Source organism: Hemicordylus capensis, chromosome 9, assembly GCF_027244095.1.
Source record: "Hemicordylus capensis ecotype Gifberg chromosome 9, rHemCap1.1.pri, whole genome shotgun sequence".
Classification (NCBI taxonomy): domain Eukaryota; kingdom Metazoa; phylum Chordata; class Lepidosauria; order Squamata; family Cordylidae; genus Hemicordylus; species Hemicordylus capensis.
Window position 1 is genome coordinate 31,668,641 of NC_069665.1, and position 19,458 is coordinate 31,688,098.

General features: G+C 57.3%; 2 protein-coding genes across 3 annotated transcripts in view; both read left to right on the forward strand.

Annotated features, from left to right (window-relative positions):
* The first annotated feature begins 33 nt into the window (after window positions 1-33).
* Window positions 34-12,374, forward strand: UTP4 (UTP4 small subunit processome component). The gene is made up of 16 exons (XM_053270667.1): window positions 34-215; window positions 1,300-1,491; window positions 1,827-1,911; window positions 2,249-2,338; window positions 3,461-3,672; window positions 4,677-4,848; window positions 4,952-5,043; window positions 5,199-5,295; window positions 5,818-5,882; window positions 6,268-6,390; window positions 6,581-6,740; window positions 7,271-7,377; window positions 7,697-7,792; window positions 8,913-9,098; window positions 9,696-9,806; window positions 10,505-12,374. The coding sequence occupies exons 1-16, from the start codon at window positions 45-47 to the stop codon at window positions 10,619-10,621; spliced, it is 2,076 nt and encodes a 691-aa protein (XP_053126642.1). The 5' UTR covers window positions 34-44; the 3' UTR covers window positions 10,622-12,374.
* Window positions 12,375-15,076: 2,702 nt separating this feature from the next.
* SNTB2 (syntrophin beta 2) overlaps window positions 15,077-19,458 on the forward strand; it is a 29,727-nt gene continuing 25,345 nt past the window's right edge. Inside the window, exon 1 of one of the 2 annotated variants that reach the window (XM_053270669.1) lies at window positions 15,077-15,852. In XM_053270669.1, the coding sequence (XP_053126644.1) occupies window positions 15,168-15,852 (685 nt within the window). In that variant the 5' untranslated portion in view covers window positions 15,077-15,167. The remainder of the gene's footprint in view (window positions 15,853-19,458) is intronic. The other variant, XM_053270668.1, reaches the window with a different exon arrangement.

The window sequence follows — 19,458 nt, forward strand, 5'->3', positions numbered from 1 at the left end:
GGCGGACGGTTGAGAGCTTCGCCCGGCCGAGGAGGAGGCGGAGGATGGGGGAGTTCGTGGTGCACCGCGCGCGCTTCTTCGCCTACGTGCCCGCCGGGATCCGCTGCCTGGCCGCCTCCAGGGAGCCCCCGCCGGGCCGCCGCGTGGCCGCCGCCCGCCTCGACGGCGCCGTGGAGGTTTATCTGCTGCTCAGCGCCAACCGCTTCCAGGAGAAGGTCCGCGGAGGGGGGGCGGGGAGACGAGACACACACACACACACACCCCACGGGGGCAGGCTGGGGTCTCCCTCGGCTGCCCTGTACCGAGTCAGACCCCGGGCCCATCCAGCCCACCGAGCCCCCGTTCTCTGGCCGCGTCGGCAGCAGCGGCCGCGGCTTCTCCCGGGCTGCAGGCGGGCAGGCGTCTCTCTCCGCCCGCTTTCTTGAGAGGCTGCTGCCGGGGAGGGAACGCGGAACCCAGATGCGCTTCCCAGAGTGGCCCCGTTATCCGCTGAGGGGAACCTCTTCCAGGGCTCCCATGCAAATGCAAACCTGGGTGGACCCTGCTTAGCAAAGGGGACAATTCGTGCTTGCTGCCACCAGTGCAGCTCTCGTTCTCTGGGAAGAAAGTGCATGTCAAGACAGGAAGTGATATTTGGGGCAAGCTATGGGGGGATGAGATCATCCAGGGGTTCCTAACCTGGGATGTGATGGGAGTTGTAGTCCAGCAACATAGGGGGCCCTGAGATGGAGAAACAACACCTCCTTAGACTGATGCACCAGTTCCGGGGCCGGCTCAGGGGCTCTGGCTGCCTTATTTGCCTGCCCTCTGGCCACAGCCTCAGCCCCAGTGAAATGCTGCAGAGATGGTGGGCAGGAGGGTGGGCGGGTAGCAGAAAGCACACGCCTGCCTCTCTTGTTGCTGCCTCTACCCGCTGCTTTGCGACCCTGGTGGCAAGGTGGGCAGGTGATGAGGAATGCCCTTCCGGCTGTTCTCCTTGCCATTGCCGCCTCCAGTCGCCATGAAGAGAGAAAATGGCTCCCTGTCCCCAGGGGGTTCACAGTCTAGAAAAAAGCCTAAGGGGCACCCCAGCAACAGCCACTGGGAGGGATGCTGCGCTGAACTGGGCCAGTAACCGTCTCCCTTGGAAAACACAAAATTGAGCACGATTTCCAAAGGGGCTGCTTTGCTCTGTTCGGACAGGGAGCCAGGAGAGCAACAAGGTGTGCCACAGTCTCCAGGTGAGGTGCTTTCTCAACCCAGCCAGCTTGACGCTCTTGACTGAGGATTTCCACCTTTTCCACTTTCTGTTTCCCCTAGGTTATTCCGGGCCATGAGACGAGGGTCCCCGAGGCGCTTTGCTGGGCAGCCGGAGACCGGCTCTTTGGCGCAGGCCTGAGCGGAGACATTGTCGAATACGATCTGGAGAACCTGGGGGTCAAATATTCGCTGGATGGCTTTGGGGGCCCCATCTGGAGCATGGTGGCTGACCCGACTGGGACGCAGCTAGCGGTGAGTTATCCCAAACTGCAAAGCGTTATTAGACAGCTTCCTGGAACAGTTTGCATAACCTCACAGATTTAGAAGAAATATTCTTGGAGCTTTATTAAGGATATCTCGTTGACTTCTGCTACAGCAAGTGGGAGCCTTCTAAGAAGTATCTGTTTAGATTGTTTTTCCTTACATTATAGATTATAGGATTGAACATTTTTGATGAAGGGAGATCCTTTTTTAAAATGTCTCTCTATGTTTAAGGATTTTGATAGTGCCAATGGTTATGGTCTATGAGTGGGATAGATGTAGAAGAATTAATGATGTTCTTCTTTTGCCTTCTCTTGTTCGTACAGGTTGGTTGTGAGGATGGATCCATTAAGCTCTTCCAGGTCCTGCCCGACAGAATCCAGTTTGAGAGGAACTTGGACCGGCAGAAAGGTTGGTTGCACACTGTGGAGTTCAGCAGTGGGGACAACTCTGCGTCTCTGGAGCGGAGGAGCCTGGCAGAAGAGGAGCATGGCTGCTCCCTGCTGTTTGCGGAGGGTCCTCCTGTGTCCAAAGAGAGCATCTGCCGCTGCTCTGACCGCACAGACTCTGTGGGGTGGCTTGAAAGGGGGGCAGTCTGGTATTGGTAATATTGGGTGAGGGCAGAGCCAGCGTGCTTGTCCCTGGGGCACTCCTGTATCTGGCAGGTGCAGCTGGGGGCTCCCCTTTTGGACTGGGATATCCTGGGTGCTGGCTGCTCTCTCATGCTTTGCCCCCTTGTGCCTCGCAGAGCGCATCCTGTCCCTCTCCTGGCACCCGTCCGGGACCCAAATCGCGGCTGGTTCCATTGACCACATCCGTGTCTTTGACATCAAATCAGGTGAGTTCAGGTCCTGGCTGGAACTAGGCACCCTTCCCGCTGCTCTGAGCACCCAAGCCATTTCTCACGTGACCCGGAATACGGGGTTGGGGGGGTCCTCTTAGCTCTTTCTGTGCTGCTTGGCAGTAAACTTCCCACTTGTTTCTGGCTCTCGTAGCTTTCCTTGAGGACCCTAGTTCTTTGTTGCTGTCAGTGCCCAAAGACAGTTTAGAACCTAAGAACAGCCCTGCTGGATCAGACCCAAGGCCCTTCAGCATCCTGTTTCCCACAGTGGCCCACCAGATGCCTCTGGGGAGCCCACAAACCAGGAGAACCACAAACCATGCCCTCATTCCTGCTGCTGCTCCCCTGCAACTGGTACTCAAGAGGCATCCTCTAGCCATCAAGACTAGTAGCCACTGATAGACCTGTCCTCCATGAATTTGTCTAAGCCCCTTTTAGACCCATCCGAGCGAGTGGCCATCACCACATCCTGTGGCAGAGAATTCCATAGTTTAATTATGCGTGGTGTGAAGAAGGACTTCCTTTTGTCGGTGCTAAATTTTCTGGGAATTGCCCCAGTGGGCATCGTGTTACACTTATGTTGAACTGCATTTGCCATACTGTCACCCCCAGTTTGGAGAGATCCTTTTGGAGCTCATCACAAACACTTCCATTTTGGCTGTTCAGTTGTATGCCAAACCTGAACAGAAAGGGGAACAGGAAGGAAAACCTTATGGCATGAATTCTGATCCAAAGTCTACGATCCTAAGAATACTGTACTTACCAACTAGCACACCAGGCAAAAAAAGCCAGAAAGCTGATTTTATCCTTATCTCTAACTAAAGACATGTGGTTTTGAATTGATGTTGAACAAGTTCAAGACACCTTATGCTGGAAAAAAGCCACCACAAGTTTCTCGTAACGTGTGCAGACAAAGGGAATTTGTCTTTTTGTGTTTGTATATTTTTATAGTTTAGCTTAATAGTTCAAATGTGTAATTTTTGTAGTCTTGTTTTAACTTCTATGTGAACCACCTTGAGATTGCTATAAAGAAAGGTGGTATACAAATGTATCAATCAATCAATCAGTTAGGTGGGTGCTGTGTCCTTGCCCCCTGTCCAACATCTGTCTTTTCCGCAGGCCATGCTCTCCAGTGTATCCTGGTGGATCGGCGCTTTCAGAAGTCCCGTAGCCGAGAGTGTGTGGTGTGGAGTGTGGCCTTCCTGTCGGATGGCACCATTGTCAGTGCTGATTCTGCCGGCAAAGTGCAGTTTTGGGGCTCGGAGTTGGGGACGCTGCTGCACACGTATCCTGTCAGCAGCTCTGCTGTGCTGTCTCTGGCGGTATCGGAGGTAGGCTGCTGTTCAGCACAAGACTGAAGTTTGAGGAAAGGACTTGTCTTTCAGCTGGACAAGCAGGAAGGAAAATGTGAACCCCTGAGATGTCATCTGGGAGCCTATAAGTGCAGAATATTATGTGGATCAGTAAAATCCATAAGCATTTCCACAGAATCTTAGAATAATCAGGCACACAAGGCAAAGAAGGAAGCTCCATCCCAAGCCTGCTTTCTTCCACGTAAGCTGGACAGCAGGATGCTCTTACTGCCTAGCTGAATGCAGCCTCCAGCTTGTGAAACTCATTGCTGTAGTATGTTGCAATGCTAATGAGCACAAATTACATTAAAACAAAAGCACAGAATAAGTACATGAGGGAGAGCATGGCTGCTGGCTGTGGCAGGCAAAAGCATTTCTGCCTCCAGCACAAAATGGCACAACATTGGCCCTCTTGCAGATGTTGGACTACAACTTCCATCATTCCTGATTATTACAGGATGATGGGAGTTGTCGTTCAAAAAGAGCTGGAGGGCCAAGTTGTGTGGCCCTGTTCTAGCATTTGGGTGCTGGGGTGGGGTGATTGTCTGTCTGTCTTTCCTACCTGTGATCTTCAGGGGGACATCTGGCTGTCCAGTGTAAGGAAACAGAAGGTCGGGGTAGAAGATTTTCCATGAAACATTTTCCAAAATGGAAATTGTTCCTGTATTTTATTTTCTGTGAAAAGATTTCCATTCTAAAATTCCTCCTTGGAGGGAAAAAATTAATGCAAACTTTATGCAAATGAAAGGGGACATTTTCCAGGAACCCTACGTCTCTGGGTAGAGATGGATCTCTGGTCTGGACCCAGCAGGACAGTTCTGGCTTCCTGTCTGCCTGTATTGTTTCCCCCGTAGTCGGTGCTGGGGTTCTGTGCAGATGGCCACTTTCCTCTCCCCAGCCACGGCCCGTGGTGCTGACGTGCTTGCCCTTCCCAGGAGGAGCTCCTCGCTGACGTTTGGCGCTCCGTTGGGTTCTCTTTGCAGGGAGAAGACAGCCTTGTAGCGGGCACCTCGGAGGGGGGTGTCTACCAATTCCAGCTGCTGCCAGTGAGGCTGGGCAGCTCTGAGCACCAGTGGATGCAGACCAGGCCGTTTCATCCTCACACGCATGACGTGCGGGCGGTGGCACACACTGCCACGGCGCTCATCTCCGGAGGTACGGTGCAGAGCGGGGCCTTGGTGTTGCCACATCGAGGGTGCTGGGCCCTGCTGTGGAGCGCCCGCTTTAACTTCGCTGCCCGCCTCCCTCCTCCCCTCAGGCCTGGATGGGCAGCTGGTCATCCGGCCACTCATGGAGAAGGTGGAATTCAAGAGCTACGACACTTCCCTCCGGAAGATCACCTTCCCGCACGTGAGTGGCTGGCGCTGGGCCCCCGGGCTCGGGCTCTGTGTCCTGAGGGCTGGGCTTTGCCCCCTGGCAGGCGGCCGCTGAGGCAGGGTCCACCAGCCCGCCTCCTGTGCCGCGCGGGAAAGGCCTCCCAGGGCTGACGCGCCTTCCTTTTGCAGAGGCGCCTCGTCTCCTGTGCCAGGAAGGCCCGTCTCCTCCTCTGCCAGTATCCTCGATACCTGGAGCTTTGGAAGCTGGGTGCCACCGATGCGACAGGTGAGAGCTTCCGAGGCCTGGGCAGCCGGGTGCCACAGGATGCCGTGATGGCCATGAGCTCGGCCAGCCGGCAGGCATTGAAAGGGGATCACCGGAGGAAGAGGGAGAGGTCCATTCATGGCTGCTTGTCGCAGTGGCTGTGTGGAGCCTCCACGGTCAGAGGCATTCTACCTCTGGATACTGCTCGCCAAGAAGCAACTGTCAGAAGAGGCTGTTGCCTGCTTGCGTTGCTTGTGGGCTTCCTCGTCAGGGAGGCAGGGGGCTGGACTCGGTGGGACATTGGTCCAATCTGGAAGGGTTCTGCTTGAGTTCTTGGGTGTGTTTCCAGCACAGAGACTTGTTCCTGGTGCCGTCTGGATGGCTGTGCCTGCCTCTGCTGGCCATGTTTGCCAGTCCACTCTCTGTGGCAGGGGCAAGTGGCATTGGGGCTCATCACAGCACACGGGGAAGCACAACTTGCCCTGTTGCCGGTGGTGAATCCTTCTCCTCGGGGTGCCCAGACGCTCTCCTTTCTGGTTCTAGGATGTGATGGGGAAGTCCTGCCGGTGTCCCGCCCTCCTGAACTCCTTCTCCAGCTCAAGGCCAAGGTGAGGGCGCCGGGAGGGGCCGCTAGCTTCTCCCCCGGGAGCGCATTTCGGGGTGCCTTCTGGCTTCTGAAACCCCATCCCTCCCTCTGGGGGTGGGGGCAGCCAGGGCTCACAAACGCAAGGAAACCCTCCGTGTGAATACAAGCCATTTTGGAGCCCCCGGCGTGAAGTTCTCCTGCTAGTTCAGAGCCAGCCCAGAGCAGTGTACAAATACATGGTTGTGTTTCTCCGCACAGCAACCCTGTGAGGTAGGTCAGGCTGAGAGAGAGGTGACTGGCCCAGAGAGTCACCCAGTGAGCTTCATGGCTGAATGGGGATTTGAGCTCGTGTCTCCCTAGTCCTAGTCCACTGCTCTAACCACTGCACCACCCTGCTTCGTTGCTAGGGCCCTGAGCACATCGGCAGCAGCTGCATCTCGCCCTGTGGCAGCTGGGTCGCCTACTCCACGGCGTCGAGGCTCTGCCTGCACCGACTCGAGCTCAGCGGGGAGCAGGTCTCCCTCAAGAGGGTGAGTAGGCCTCTGGTCTGTGTTTGTGGGGCGGGGAAGGAGTCGGGGCTGAGGGGGGAGAGCTCGCTGATGGGGCATTTTCCCAGCTTCAAGCTGAGCCTCCTAGGAGAAAGGGAGTGGGGAGAGGGGGTGACGCAAGACCTAGGGCAGCGGGTGGCCTTGCTGACCCCACCTCGCCGCCTTCCCAAAGGTTCCCAACGTGCCAAAGCTGATCCGTTCAGCCCACCAGCTCCTCTTCTCCACGGACTCCACCAGACTCTTTGTGGCATCGGATCGAGGCTCCGTCCACGTCCTCAAGCTCTTGAAATCGGGAATCTGCAAACACCTGCACACGCTCTGTCCCAACTCAGGTAACAGACTCCTCCGGTTGGTTGGTTGGTTCTTGCTGTGTAGGCTGCCGGTGAGTTGGATGTTGGACTCTGCCACATCCTGGGTCAGGCCCTTGGCCCATCTAGCTCCGTGTTGTCTGCACTGACTAGCAGCAGCTCTCCAAGGTTTCAGACAGAAAAGGGTCGTTTCCAGCCCTGCCTTGGAGATGCTGCCAGGAACTGAGCCTGGGCCCTTCTGCAGCCAAAGCACACGCTCTGCCACTGTGTGGCCCATCTCCAGTGCTTTGACCACTGATGCGGCTTGCTTATCAGAAGTCTCCTCCGCTCCCCAGCAAATGTGTTTTTTAAACAGGTTCCCTCAGTCAGCCCACGAGATGATTATAAATGATATAATTGTACCATATAATAATGCAATAAAACAATAAAGAAATGAATTGCGTACATAAGTAAAAGCCAGTAGCGATTTCACCAGAACCAACCAGCGGATGGTCAAATGCTCTCTCTCTCTCTCTCTCTCTGACGGCTTCTTTCCTGTGCATGCCTTCCTGCAGAGACCAGGGAAGCGGCGTACCTGTTGGCAGCCAGCGCCGATGGCAACTGGTTGGCTGCAGCAAGTGGGGACCAGGCAGTCCGCATTTACAGTCTGCAGAGTGCCCAGGTGTGCCGCCGGTGCTTCAGGAGCGGAAGTTGTTTCCCTTCGGCCTATGGCAAGCTAGAGATCCGTTTGGCCTCTTCCCTGTGTCCATGCCCTGCGGGCAGTGTTCCCTGGAACAGGGATTCCCAGAGAACCCCCGGCTGCAGCAGCCTCTGGCTGGAGATGATGGGAGTTGTAGTCAGCAATGTCTGGGAATCCCTCTTGCAGGCAGCCCTGGCTCCTGACTTGCCCAGGTTGCGGCCACAACTGGTGGGGGCTTGGGAGGGGCAGGGCTTGGTGACCTTTCCCCGTTCGGCAGCATCTCTCCCGTGTCTCTCTCCAGCCTCACTGTACCGTTCCTGCCTACGACTGCCCCGTGACTGCCCTGGCCATTCACCCAGTGACGAACAACCTGGTCATCGCCCACTCGGACCAGCAGGTGAGGATCTCTCCGCTGGCTCCGCCTTGCAGACCTTGCTACACGCAGCATGGAAGTCCGCTCCAGCTCCCCGGGCAGCCTTTTTTGTTCCTGCTCTTGCTGGCATTTCCAGCTGGCCAAGGAGGGAGCCTCTCTCTCTCCCTCTCTCAGATACATCTCTGGGAATCATCCCAGTACAAGTGATGGAGTGTGGGCTTGGGGTCAGCGAGGGTTGAGATCGGGAGCTGCTTTCTACAGAGGCAGACCCTTGGTCCATCTAGCAGTGTCTCCCCCAGCCCTGCGTAGAGGGACCTCCTGCATGCTTCGACCACGGATGCTGCTCTCTTATCAGACGCCACCCCCCACACACACACACACACTCCCACCAAATATTTTTCCATATTTTGTCCCACCTGTAACAGGCCCCACAGTCAGCCCCCAAGATAACAACAAGCATGCTCCCCCACTGAGCTGAGGCCCCCGTCCCTCAGCCCCCCCCCCCAAGGGAGAGCAACACCAACACCCCCACAGAGTGCTGCAGCTGTCTGTGGCCCTACCAAGCCAGCTTGCCTCGTGGTATTTATTTGAGGGAGGGAAGCTGAGGAGGCCCTGGGGAAGTACAATTTAAAATGCTTTTTAAAATTGCATTTTTATCATCGTATTTAATTGCGTGCCTTCTCAAAATGTATTATCTGTTCTGAGCGTCACGGGAGCAGAGTAGCATATAACCCTTCCAAGTAAACGGATCATTGTCTGAGTACTCCAGAGGTGGGAGTCAGGTGTTTGGGTCCTGACACCCAGTCCAGCATCCCGGGCAGTGCTCCTTCTAACAGAGGACCCCCTCCCCCCCCTGATGTTGTGGGCTACCACTCCTGGGAGATTCTGGGAGTCGCAGAATCCCCATCAAAAGCCATGGCAGCTGGGGATTCTGGGAGTTGTAGTCCACATCATCTGGGAATCCCCGTCAAAGGGAACACAGGTCCTGGGGGAAGTGTCTCCCTTCATTTTGCAGATGTTTTAGCCCAGGGCTAGGCTGGGTTGGTCCCTGGCTGGGGCTGTGCAGGGCAGGCGGGGCGGGGCCCTTGCTGAGCAGAGCGGCTTCAGCCCTCCCCACTTCCCGCCTCCTCTCCCCCCCCACCAGGTGTTTGAGTTCAGCATCCCGGAGAAGGAGTACACGCCCTGGAGCCGGCAGGTGCAGCAGCAGGGGCTGCACAAGGATTGGCTGGAGCGAGACACGCCCATCACCCACATCGCCTTCAACCCCCAGCAGGCCTCCCACATCCTGCTCCATGACACCTACATGTTTTGCATCCTGGACAAGTCCCTGGTGAGTGTGCAGAAGAACGCTGTGCCCAGACCGCTTGCCCTGCCCGGCTCCAAGCCCCGGGTTGTTTGGGCCGTGGGTGCTCCCATCCCTGTCCCCAGGTCTCCTCTGCAAGGCTTCTGGGGTGGGATGCCGTGTCGATCCTTAGGTGGGCTGTTTGTCTACACACACACACACACACACACACACAACCACAACCACAGTTCAGAAGCCAGGCACACAGGCAACTTGGGAAGCCACCTTCTGCGGAGTCTGGCCCTTGGTCCATCTGTCTCAGTATTGTCTGCACTGACTGGCAGCAGCTCTTCAGTGTTTCAGGCAGGGATCTTTCTCAGTCCTACCGGGAGGTGCTGTCAGGGATTGAACCTAGGACCCTCTGTGTGCACAGCAGGTGCTTTGCCATCAAGCTGCGTTCCTTCCCTAAGTAAGAAACCAGGACGACAGAGTGTCTGGTGCTTGTTCTTCACATCTTTGCAAAATGGGGGTGAAATCTGACACATCCTGGAGGCAAAGCCTGCTCAGACACTGCTGATAATGGGTGTCACCTGTGCTCTTAATAACGGCATAATCTCTGTCTCTCCCCCCCCCCCTTCTTTCCAGCCCCTTCCAGAAGAAGCCGTTGTCCTGGCCAACCAGTTCTCTCAGGTACAGCTGGAGAAACGGATGCGCAGCGGCCGTGGACACGCCTTCAAGATCTGCAAGAAGTACCAGGTTGGCACTCGGTGGCACAGCCCAAGCACGGAACGCGGGTGGCCCCAGAGGAGGCAGAAGAGGCCTCTGCCCTGCCAAATAGTTAACGCGTAGAACCCCCCGCCACATGATGTGGTGGTGACCGCTGGCTGAGATGGCTTTGAAGGGCGGGTTAAGAGGGAATCCCGGAGGAGGAGGCGGCAGGGCAGGGGTCTGTCAACAGCCTCCATGTCCCAGGGGAGTGCTGTCTCTGGACATCAGTTGCCGGGGACCGCCCCCCCCCCCAAAAAGGAAGCCTTTCTGGACTCCACCTGGCTGGCCCCTGGGAAGCAGGAGGCTGCGTGTTTGCAGAGATCAAAGTAGAGGAGGGGAGAGGGGAGTCGGCAACTGGGTAGGGCGGCTTTTTGCCCACCCCCAGCAAAAGGCTTGCCTGTCCTGCCGGCTCCTGCCTCCTCCCACACGGTCCCTCCCCCTTCCCCCTGCCTTGCCTTTGGAGTCCCCGTGACCAGCTCTCCTCCCCCCCCCAGTGCTCCCCGCGGGAGGGGGGAGATGTGTTTTGCCTCTGGCCCCCTGGAGGCTTGAGCCCTGCTGGGTGAGGAGCAGTGGCACACAGCCGGGCGCTTGTGCGTGCGCAGGCCTTGCGTGGGGGCGGACTCAGCCCAGGGGTGGCCAGCCGCTGACCCCGGCGGTTGTCCTGCTCCTTGTCCCCTCCCTGGCAGCCTCTGCTCTTCGTGGACCTGCTGGATGCCAAGTCGCTGGTGGTGGTGGAGCGCTCTCTGGCGGACATCAAGACCCAGCTGCCGCCGCCCGTCTATCAGAAGAAGTTTGGCACATAGACCTGCCTCTCTCTGGGCCTCGTGTGAAGGACTCGGGCCGCTGCCTGGCGTCTCCCAGGAAGCAGCAGGTGGATGGACTCCTGCCCGGGTCGGGCCACAGGTCTTGGGAGTGCCGCCAGTTCCCACGGCCGGCCTCCCTCCCTCGGCTGCTTCTGGGGCTGCGGAGGGAGATTTGGCCTTGGGAGTCTGGGCTCCTTGTCGTCAATTATTAACCTCCTTGACACCAGCAGGCCCCGACTCGCTGGGCTGCGGAGGGTCTGCGTAGGAGCTGGTCGGCAGAAGGGGCTGGTCCTTTGGGAGAGGCGGGGGCCGCCTCTCTTCTTAATCAAGCATACTTTGACCCTCCTCCACGGGCTTTCTCTTGCTGCTCCCCGGCCTCCTGTCTCTCCTCCCTTGTGCTGCTTGCACCAGCCCTTTTGTTGCAGCCTCCTTTGATTGCCTCCTCTGTTCCCGCCCTCGTCCTCCTCCTGGAATGCAGTTCTGCCTCTCCCCCGCCTCGGTTTCCTGTCCACATCACTCTGCGAGACCCCTCTGTTCCCCCCGGCCAGCCCTCTGCCGTATCTTGTCCTTTTATTTCCAGATTGTAACCCGGGGCAGGGGGGCACTTTCTGTACAGTACTTACAAATATTAGAGGCTCTCATCCTGTTGTTCTGCAATAGTCCTGCAGGGATGGCCAAGCCGAGGTTCTCCAGCTGTTGTTGGACTGCAACTCCCATCATCCCCAGCTACAGTCGCCATTGCGGCTGGGCATGATGGGTGTTGCAGTCCAGCAGCAGCTGGGGAGCCCGCAGCTGGCGCTCTCTGCTTCCCGGCCAGGGAGTAGCAGTGCCCCCATTTTGCAGGCAGGGCTGCTGAGGCTGAACAGGAGCAGCCTGGCGGGTTTGTGGCAGAAGCGAGGTTCGCGCCGGGCCTTCCGGTTTTGTAGCTGAGTGCCGCCCCCAGATGTTGTGGGAGGGCGGTGGGAGTTTTCAGCCCACAACCTCTCTCTCTCACACACACACACACCCTTTGAGAAGCCCTGCCTTAGTCAATGTGCTGGCTGCACCTGTACAGACGGAGGGTCCCAGCAGGTCCTTGGCCCAGGTGAGCTCAGTGCTGAGGCTATCTCAGTAGCTACACATCCTCCCCAGCTCTGCCAGACCAGGCAAACTGGTTCCAGCCTAATCAAGTGGGAACAATTAGTCCAGTGGCGTGGAAGGGAGGCTTTCTTTCCCTGACCTTGGCTTTTGTTCTGTGTGTCCCTCCAGAAAAGGGGGGGGGCGGGCGGGGGAGGAGGCTGCAAAGTTTCCAGCCGTCTTAAAGCAGGGTGAGAACTGAGCTTGCAACCGTGAGGAAACAAACAGGGCTTAGCTGGCGATGATGTGTGTTAAAATGAAAGAGTGTTAGGGGGCCGGGTGAGGAGTAACCAGCAAGAAGCCTGCTGTGGAATGATAAAAATAGATCTAGCTGTGAAGGCAGGGACATATCCTGGACACGCATCCAGCTGTGATCCCTTCCCTTTCCTCCCCCCTGCTTTGCTTCAGGTTCCCTTCTCGATGCCAAATAAAACTCTTTCTTCCAGTTGTGGTGCTTTAGATTTTGCATAATATTAATTGCATCCTCTTTGTCTGATTGCAAACCATTTTTGGACCATTTTGAATATAGCAAAGCCTGCCTTATGTGCTGGTTTGAGGCCTATTCAAGAACATAGCACTTTGTGTTTAACGTTTAAATACCCGTATGCAAAATTACAAAGGCCTTTTTCAAACTGAATGGATGTCTGTGTGCTTATCAGCCTATCTTAAAGTGTGCCGTTGAGTCAGGCGCCCACAGAGCTCTGTGGTTGTCTTTAGTAGAATACAGGAGGGGTTGACCATTGCCGCCTCCCACGCAGTATGAGAAGATGCCTTTCAGCACCTTCCTGTATTGCTGCTGTCCAATAGAGGTGTTTCACCTAGTCTGGGAAACAGACCAGCGGGGATTCAAACCGGCAACCTCTGGCATGCTAATTTCCCCACTGCACCATTAGGTGCTTTTAAATAACTTACTAGAACAGCTCTTATCGAGTGAGTGCATTTAAATACCACCCCATACAAAAAAGTCCCTGGGCGGTTCACAATATGAAACCATTAAAACATTAACATAATTAAAACAACTTAATATGCAATAAACTCTAAAACCAAAGCTTTGAAACTCTAGACTAAAAAGCCTGACTTATCACAGCTTAGCGAAAGCTTTGCCATCTCGGTTGTGCTTGATGTTCCAAGCAACAATCCTCTTTGCAGCTGGTCAGTCTTGCCCCTGTTTTGCAGACAGAACTGGGGATATGAGCCTGTAGCAAATCAGACAAATATTTATGTACCACTTTTCAACCAAAGCTCCTGAAGCAATTTATATAGATAAAAAATAAACATGGCCCTCTGTCCCCGCAAGGGCTCACAATCGGAAAAAGAAACCGAAGACAGATACCAGCCACGGGAGGGATGCTGTGCTGGGCGTGGACAGGGCCAGTTGCTCTCCCCCTGCTGAGAAAAGAGAATCGCCACTTTAAAAAGGTGCTGCTTTGTTCAGTTAAGCAGGGGGTTAAGGGCAGAGACAGAATACCTGCTTTGCATGCAAAAGCTCCCAGGAGGCATCTCCAGGTAGGCCTCCTGTCTGAAACTAAGGAGCGCTGTTGTTGCTAGTCAGAGTAGGCAAGACTAGTCTAGAGGGGCCAGTGGTCTGCCTTGGGAGGAGACAGCTTCCTGTGTCAGCTCAATCTAGCAAGTTACCAGAGACACTGGCAAAAAGGGGGTTCTAATCGAGACAGGCTAGAAGACTAAATCTTTATCTGTTAGGCGTGGGTGGTGGTGGTGATGAGCCGGTCTTGTGGCTAACAAGGCACCTGCCAAGACTCTACAGTTGCCTGCAAACCTCCTCCTGTCGCCCCACCTGTGTGGGCCCGTCTGTTCAGTGTGGGGGGGGGGATGCACTTGACGCGTGTCCAGAGGCACCTCCTGTGTCCCAAGCTGGAGTACAGACCCTGAATGCAAATTCAGGGCCTGGAGGGGGGCTAACTGCACGCCTGGCCCTACCCTGTTGCCTTGAATGAATTCACAGAATCTTCCCTTGCCCCCCCCCCCCACACACACCCCTGCTCAAGTGACAAGATGGAAGTTCTGGCTATTCCTGCCTCGCCAACCTTCCGGTCCCTGGACAGCTGGAGCCACGAGGAGTTTATTGTCTTCCTCCTCCCTTCATGAAGATGTCCTCGGGAGTCCGGGATCACTGTTGCTTACATATGCGTGCGTTAAAAATAGCCTCCTTCCGCCCAAGGATCAGCAGCAAAGCTCTGGCATCCAGCGGGCCACTCGAGGCAAGTGCCGCTTTTGCTCCCCTGGTGGGAACTTGCTGTCAAACTAATTCTGAGTGCCTGGGGCTGCAGTCAGACCAAATCCATCCATCTCCAGGGGCTGGGAATCTTTGCTCCTGGGCTGGCTTAGCGGGCTCTCTGCTCTAGGCGTGCAAGTTGCCTTTTCCCCAGCTGCAAAGAGGCCAGGAGAGGGGCTGGAATGACTCTCCCTAGAGGTTCCGTGTGGCAAAAGACTTGGGTTCCAGAGGAAGTGGGGAGGGAGGGGAGGAGATTCCCACAGAGCCCACAACCAGCAGCAGGATTATGCCGCCAGGATAGGATCAGGCAAGCCAGAAGCCAGTCAGTGCTTAGACCCAGCCCTGCCTCCTCCTGCTCCCCTGCAGGGCCTTTTCAGCCGCGGCCCCTGATTCTAGAGGCAGCAGAGCCAGGAACTTGCCTCTTCCAACGCTTTGGTAAGACGTGATTTACTCACTCCGGCCTTTTAAGGAACATAGGAAGCTGCCAGGTACTCGGAGGCAGCCCTTTCGGCCCTCTAGCTCAGTATCGTCCAGGCGGGCGAGCAGCGCCTCCTCTCCAAGGCCCCGGTGGGAGTCTCTCCCAGCCCTACCTGGAGATGCTGCCAGGGAGGGGTGAACTGTGGACTCTGCATGCAAGGCAGATGCTCTCCCACGGAGCTACTCCCCCCACCCGGGGAGTCGTAGGGCAGGCAGTGCTCACGTGCCCGTGTCAATGCAAACCAAGGCGAATCCTGCTTGGCAAAGGGGGCACTTCACTTCCTGCTCGCTTAATCCCCAGTTTGTTGTGTGTGGTTAAGGCTGCGATAAATGCCGTGTCCTTTTCTGGGAAGGGAGCTCTTCTAGCTCGGAAACTGACCCAGCAGCAGCGCTGAGCTGAGAGAGGTGCCGACCGTCGCGCGAGGGGAGGAGAGGTGCGATGGCCGCCCCCCCGATGCGGAGCCGCTCCGGAGCGGCCGCGACTCCAAGAAGAAGCCCAAGCACCGACAGGACGTAGTAGGGCGCGCGCTCCTCCCCCCCCGTGTGGGCGGAGCGCGGCGGGAGCGCGCGGGCGTCACGCCCGGGTCGGCTCCGGAGTCACGCCCCTTCCCGCCCGGCTCCCCTTCTTAGGCGGCGGGAGGCGGGCGCGCGCGCTCCATTCCGCGGCTGCCGCTGCTGCTGCTGCGCTCCGGAGCGAGGCCGGTGCGCGGCGGGGGCGCCATGGCCGTGTGGACGCGCGCCTGCAAAGCCGGGCTGGTGGAGGTGCTGCTGCGCGAGCGCTGGGTGCGGGCGCTGGCCGAGCTGAGCGGGGAGGCGCTGGCGCTCAGCTCCGACCCGGAGCCGCCGCTGCCGGCCTCGTCGCCGCTCAACGGGCTGCCCAACGGCGCGGCCGAGTGGGGGAGCCCCGTCGCGGCCCCGGCCCGAGCCGCAGCCCCCGCGCGGAGCCCCGCGGGCAGCCCCGGCGGGCGGAGCGCGGGCGGAGCCAGCCCGGAGCACCCGCAGCGCCCCCTCGCCGCCGCCGCCGCTTCGCCGCCCGGCCGGCCCTTCTCGCCCCCGCCGCTGCCGTCTCAGGGCTCCCCGTCGGTGGCGTCGTCCTCCTCCTACTCGTGCGCCTCGGACGCGGCTGCCGCGGGGGCCGCCCCGTCCTCGCCGCCGTCGGGGGTGCGACGTGTGCGGGTGGTGAAGGCGGAGGCGGGCGGGCTGGGCATCAGCATCAAGGGCGGCCGCGAGAACCGCATGCCCGTCCTCATCTCGCGCATCTTCCCGGGGCTGGCGGCCGAGCGCTGCGGCGCCCTCCGGCTGGGCGACGCCATCCTGGCCGTCAACGGCATCGACCTCCGCGACGCCACCCACGACCAAGCCGTGCAGGCGCTCAAGCGGGCCGGCCGGGAGGTCGTCCTCGAAGGTAGGTGCCTCCGCCAGCCGCGCTCTGCACGCGCTCAGAGGCTGGGGTGGGGGCGGGGTTGGTTGGTTCCCGGGCAGCTCTACCCGACGAGTGGCCAGCCTGCAGGCAGCGTGGCTCTGGGGCCGGGGAGGGCGGAGAGAGAGAGAATTTAGGAGTTCCTCCAGCGGTGAATGTCGCGCTGCTGTTTGCTCACGGAGCCTGCCTCTAACTTGCGTGACAAAGTTGTGGGTCTCTCTTACGAACCGGCTCTGCCCTTCACACACACACACACACACCCCACCCTTGCCTTTGCACCTGGCTAGGCTGAGGGACACCTGTTGCCTTTCCCGAGGAGCCCTCCGGTCTCCGCACCGGCCCTGCCTGGCAGCCGAGGGTAGGGCTGTCCTTCGGCTATGGCCAGCAGGGTGACCGCCCCGCCCGGCTTTTCTAACCCCCATTAGAATTAACTGGGCCCCGGGGGGGGGGCGTCGCGTGCTCCGCTTTTTCGGGAGCGCTCGAAGAGACTTTCGCTTTCGCGTGGCACCGGCTGCGTCCCTAGGCAGGAAACTGTCTGCAGGTGGGTCTGGTTTTGCAGGAGCGGCGGCTTCCGAGGGTGGGGCCGCTTTGCAGGTACCTGGGACACATCCCTGGGTGGTCTTCCGTCTCCTCTTGCCTTGAGCAGCAGTCATGTGTGCATCCCCCGAAAGATGGCATTTCTAACACACACACCCAGCATGAATAACAGCAGCAGGGGGAAGTTTGGGTGGGTGCGGCAAGGCGGGTCAGTTGGTGGAAACTGGACAGGGGCTGGAAGGCAGGGAAGTGAAAGTTGGGGGGGGCAGGAATATTCAACCCAGTTGACAATTCAGGGGCTGGGCATGTGACCTGTCAGATGCAGGCCAAGTCGGCTTTTTTGCACGCTAGTTTTATTAGAACAAAAGAATTGCTCTTTATTATGAGTGGGCTTAATATGTATGCTAATTACGAAAATAAATTGGTTAACGGTTATTGTGAAACAATGAAACCACCTTAAAAAAACACAACTGGAATGAATTGTTAGGGCCCCAAACAGTGTTGGGCAAGGTTTCAGTACTGTGAACCGTTCTTTCCTTTGGCGCTTGAGCAGCAGGGCCAGCTTACAGTTAATAAGGCTTCTACGAAAAAGAAATAAAGCAGGAGTAAGACAAACCACCAGTTCTGTATAAGAAAGCAGGAGCAGCTGGGGGGCGGGTTGGCACCAAAGGAGGCACAGCTGCCTCTGCTTGCTGAAGCTCTGCCCCCACATCCCACCCTGGTGTTAATGAGAGCCAGGCCGGCATTCCATCAGGTAGAGCTGTGCGGAATCGGAGACCTCTTGGATGTTGCCATATACGGAGTCCGACCCTTGGTCTATTCAGCTCAGTATTGTCTGCACAGACTGGCAGCGGCTTCTCCAAGGTGGCAGGCAGGAGTCTCCCTCAGCCCGACCTTGGAGATGCTGCCAGGGAGGGAACTTGGAACCTGGATGCTCTTCCCAGAGTGGCAGGTGGGTGGGGATAGAAAGTGAACGGAGCCTTTTCAAGCCTATATGGCCACCAGACTAGTAGCCACTGACAGACTTGTCTTCCATGAATTTATCTAAACCCCTCTTAAAGCCATCCAGGCTGTTGGCTGTCACCACAGAGAATTGTGGCAGAGAATTCCATAGATTAATTATGCAGTGTGTGTGAAAAAGTACTTCCTTTTGCCAGTCCTAAATTTCTTGGCAATCAGTTTCATGGGATGACCCCTGGTTCTAGGCGAGAGGGAGAGAAATTAATCTCTCCATACCATGCCTGATTTTATAGACCTCTATCATGTCACCCCTCTTTTTAGTCTTTTTTCTAAACTAAAGAGCCCCTGGGTGTTGTAGCCTTGCCTCGTAAGGCAGGTGCTCCAGGCTCCTGATCATCTTGGCTGCCCTCTTCTGCACCTTCTCCGGTTCTATAATGCCCCTTTTGAGCTATGGTGACCAGAACTGTACACAGTACTCTAAATGTGGCTGCACCATCGATTTGTATAAGGGCGTTTTGACGTTAGCTGTTTTATCTTCAGTCCCTAATGATCCCTGGCACAGAATTGGCCTTCTTCACAGCTTTCAGCAAGCTGTCCACCACGACCCCAAGATCTCTCTCCTGGTCAGTCCAGCAGCAGCTGCAGCGTCTCGGGTTGGCACCCTATCTTGGGTCATCTCTGTGGCCTTATGGTTGGCCATCTTCTGAGGATGCGAAAGGGAACCCGGAGCAAAGGTCCACTCCGCAGGGCAGTGTCTGGTCAGGAACAATCCCCTTCCGGGCCTGCCCAGCTCTGAGGTCCAGGAGGAGGGCTGGGCTGTGTCCAATGTTCCCAGGGGTTCCCAGAGGTTGTTGACTGCAACTCCCCTAATCCTCAGCCAAAGGCCATTGAAGCTGGCGATTCTGGAAGTTGCAGTGAACAACGTCTGGGAATCCCTGTTGGAGGGAACACTGGCTGTGTCCGTGGCTGTGTTTGTAGGTCTCTCGTCCAGAGAAGCAGCCAATGCGAGCGGGTCATCCGCGCTGCTGACGCGAATCCCCTGTGCGTGTACCTGCCTGCACAGAAGTCGGCGCCGAAGGAGCTCTTGGGATGGCAGGCTGTGTTTTGGGGGCTGGACTGAGCTCCATCACCATATGGAGCAAGCCAGACCTTGGCCCATCTAGCTCAGTGTTGCCCCTCAAAATGTCAGGCAGAGAAGAATCCCTGGCGCGGCTGGCCGGGATTGTGGCCCTTGGCGGTTGTGCATGCCAGCCTGGGGCTGTGCATGGTGCTTGGTGCTCTTCGTGAAGTTCCCTCACACTGACTGTGCTCTTCTGAAGAAGGCGGCATTGCGGCTCACGTGGTTTCTGCTGAGGCGGACGTGGGGTTACAACGTGGGTCCCAGTCCAGTGCCCTGCTGGGCCTCGGCCCCATCCAGCTACGAGGTGGTTGCACTGGCGTTGGTCCTCAGCAGCTCCTGCCTGGGCTCTCCAAAAAGCTTGCTGAATTCCTGGCAATTCCCCCCACCCCGCCGCCCACTCTGCTGTTTCCACGTTTTCAGCTTGGAAGGGGCGGCAGCCTTCCTGCAAGAGGCGCCCCATGCCGTGCGTTTCCGTTCCCCAGAATATTCACAAGCCGAATTCTGTGAGGAATGTACAGCAGGCTTCTCTGGGCGGCGGTTAGCAGTAGCCGCGCCAGAATTAACAGCATGCCGGCTAAAATTAAACTGGCGGAGAGGAGAAGCTGTGAAAACCTTTTCCCAAAATCGTGACAAACACAAGCTGGAGACCATGTTGATGCTGGCAGGTGCCAGAAGAGACCCAGGCGGAGCTCAGGGACACGGCGGGGACTCGCTGGCACAGCACAACCAAGGCCCAGGCGGGGGAAGACCCCAAACCTGGCACCGTTCGGACCCCTCCTGTCACCTGCGGCCTCTGTGAACATCTGCCCAAGTAGAAAGGAGTTGCTGTGTGAAAGGAGTTGGGAGGGGAGCTGAGCCTCTCCTCACGACATTCTTGTCCTCCAGCCAGGAGCTCAGCACCACCCTGGGGTGCTGCCTGAAGGCAGGATGTTTCTGACAGCTTGTAAAGAAATTGTCCCCGGATATTTGGGGCC

Coding starts and splice junctions, on each gene's coding strand:
- UTP4 (XM_053270667.1), top strand. CDS start 45: ATGGGGGAGTTCGTGGTGCACCGCGCGCGCTTCTTCGCCTACGTGCCC. Junction 2,339..3,460: donor TGTCTTTGACATCAAATCAG/GTGAGTTCAGGT, acceptor TCTTTTCCGCAG/GCCATGCTCTCCAGTGTATC. Junction 5,044..5,198: donor GGAAGATCACCTTCCCGCAC/GTGAGTGGCTGG, acceptor TTCCTTTTGCAG/AGGCGCCTCGTCTCCTGTGC.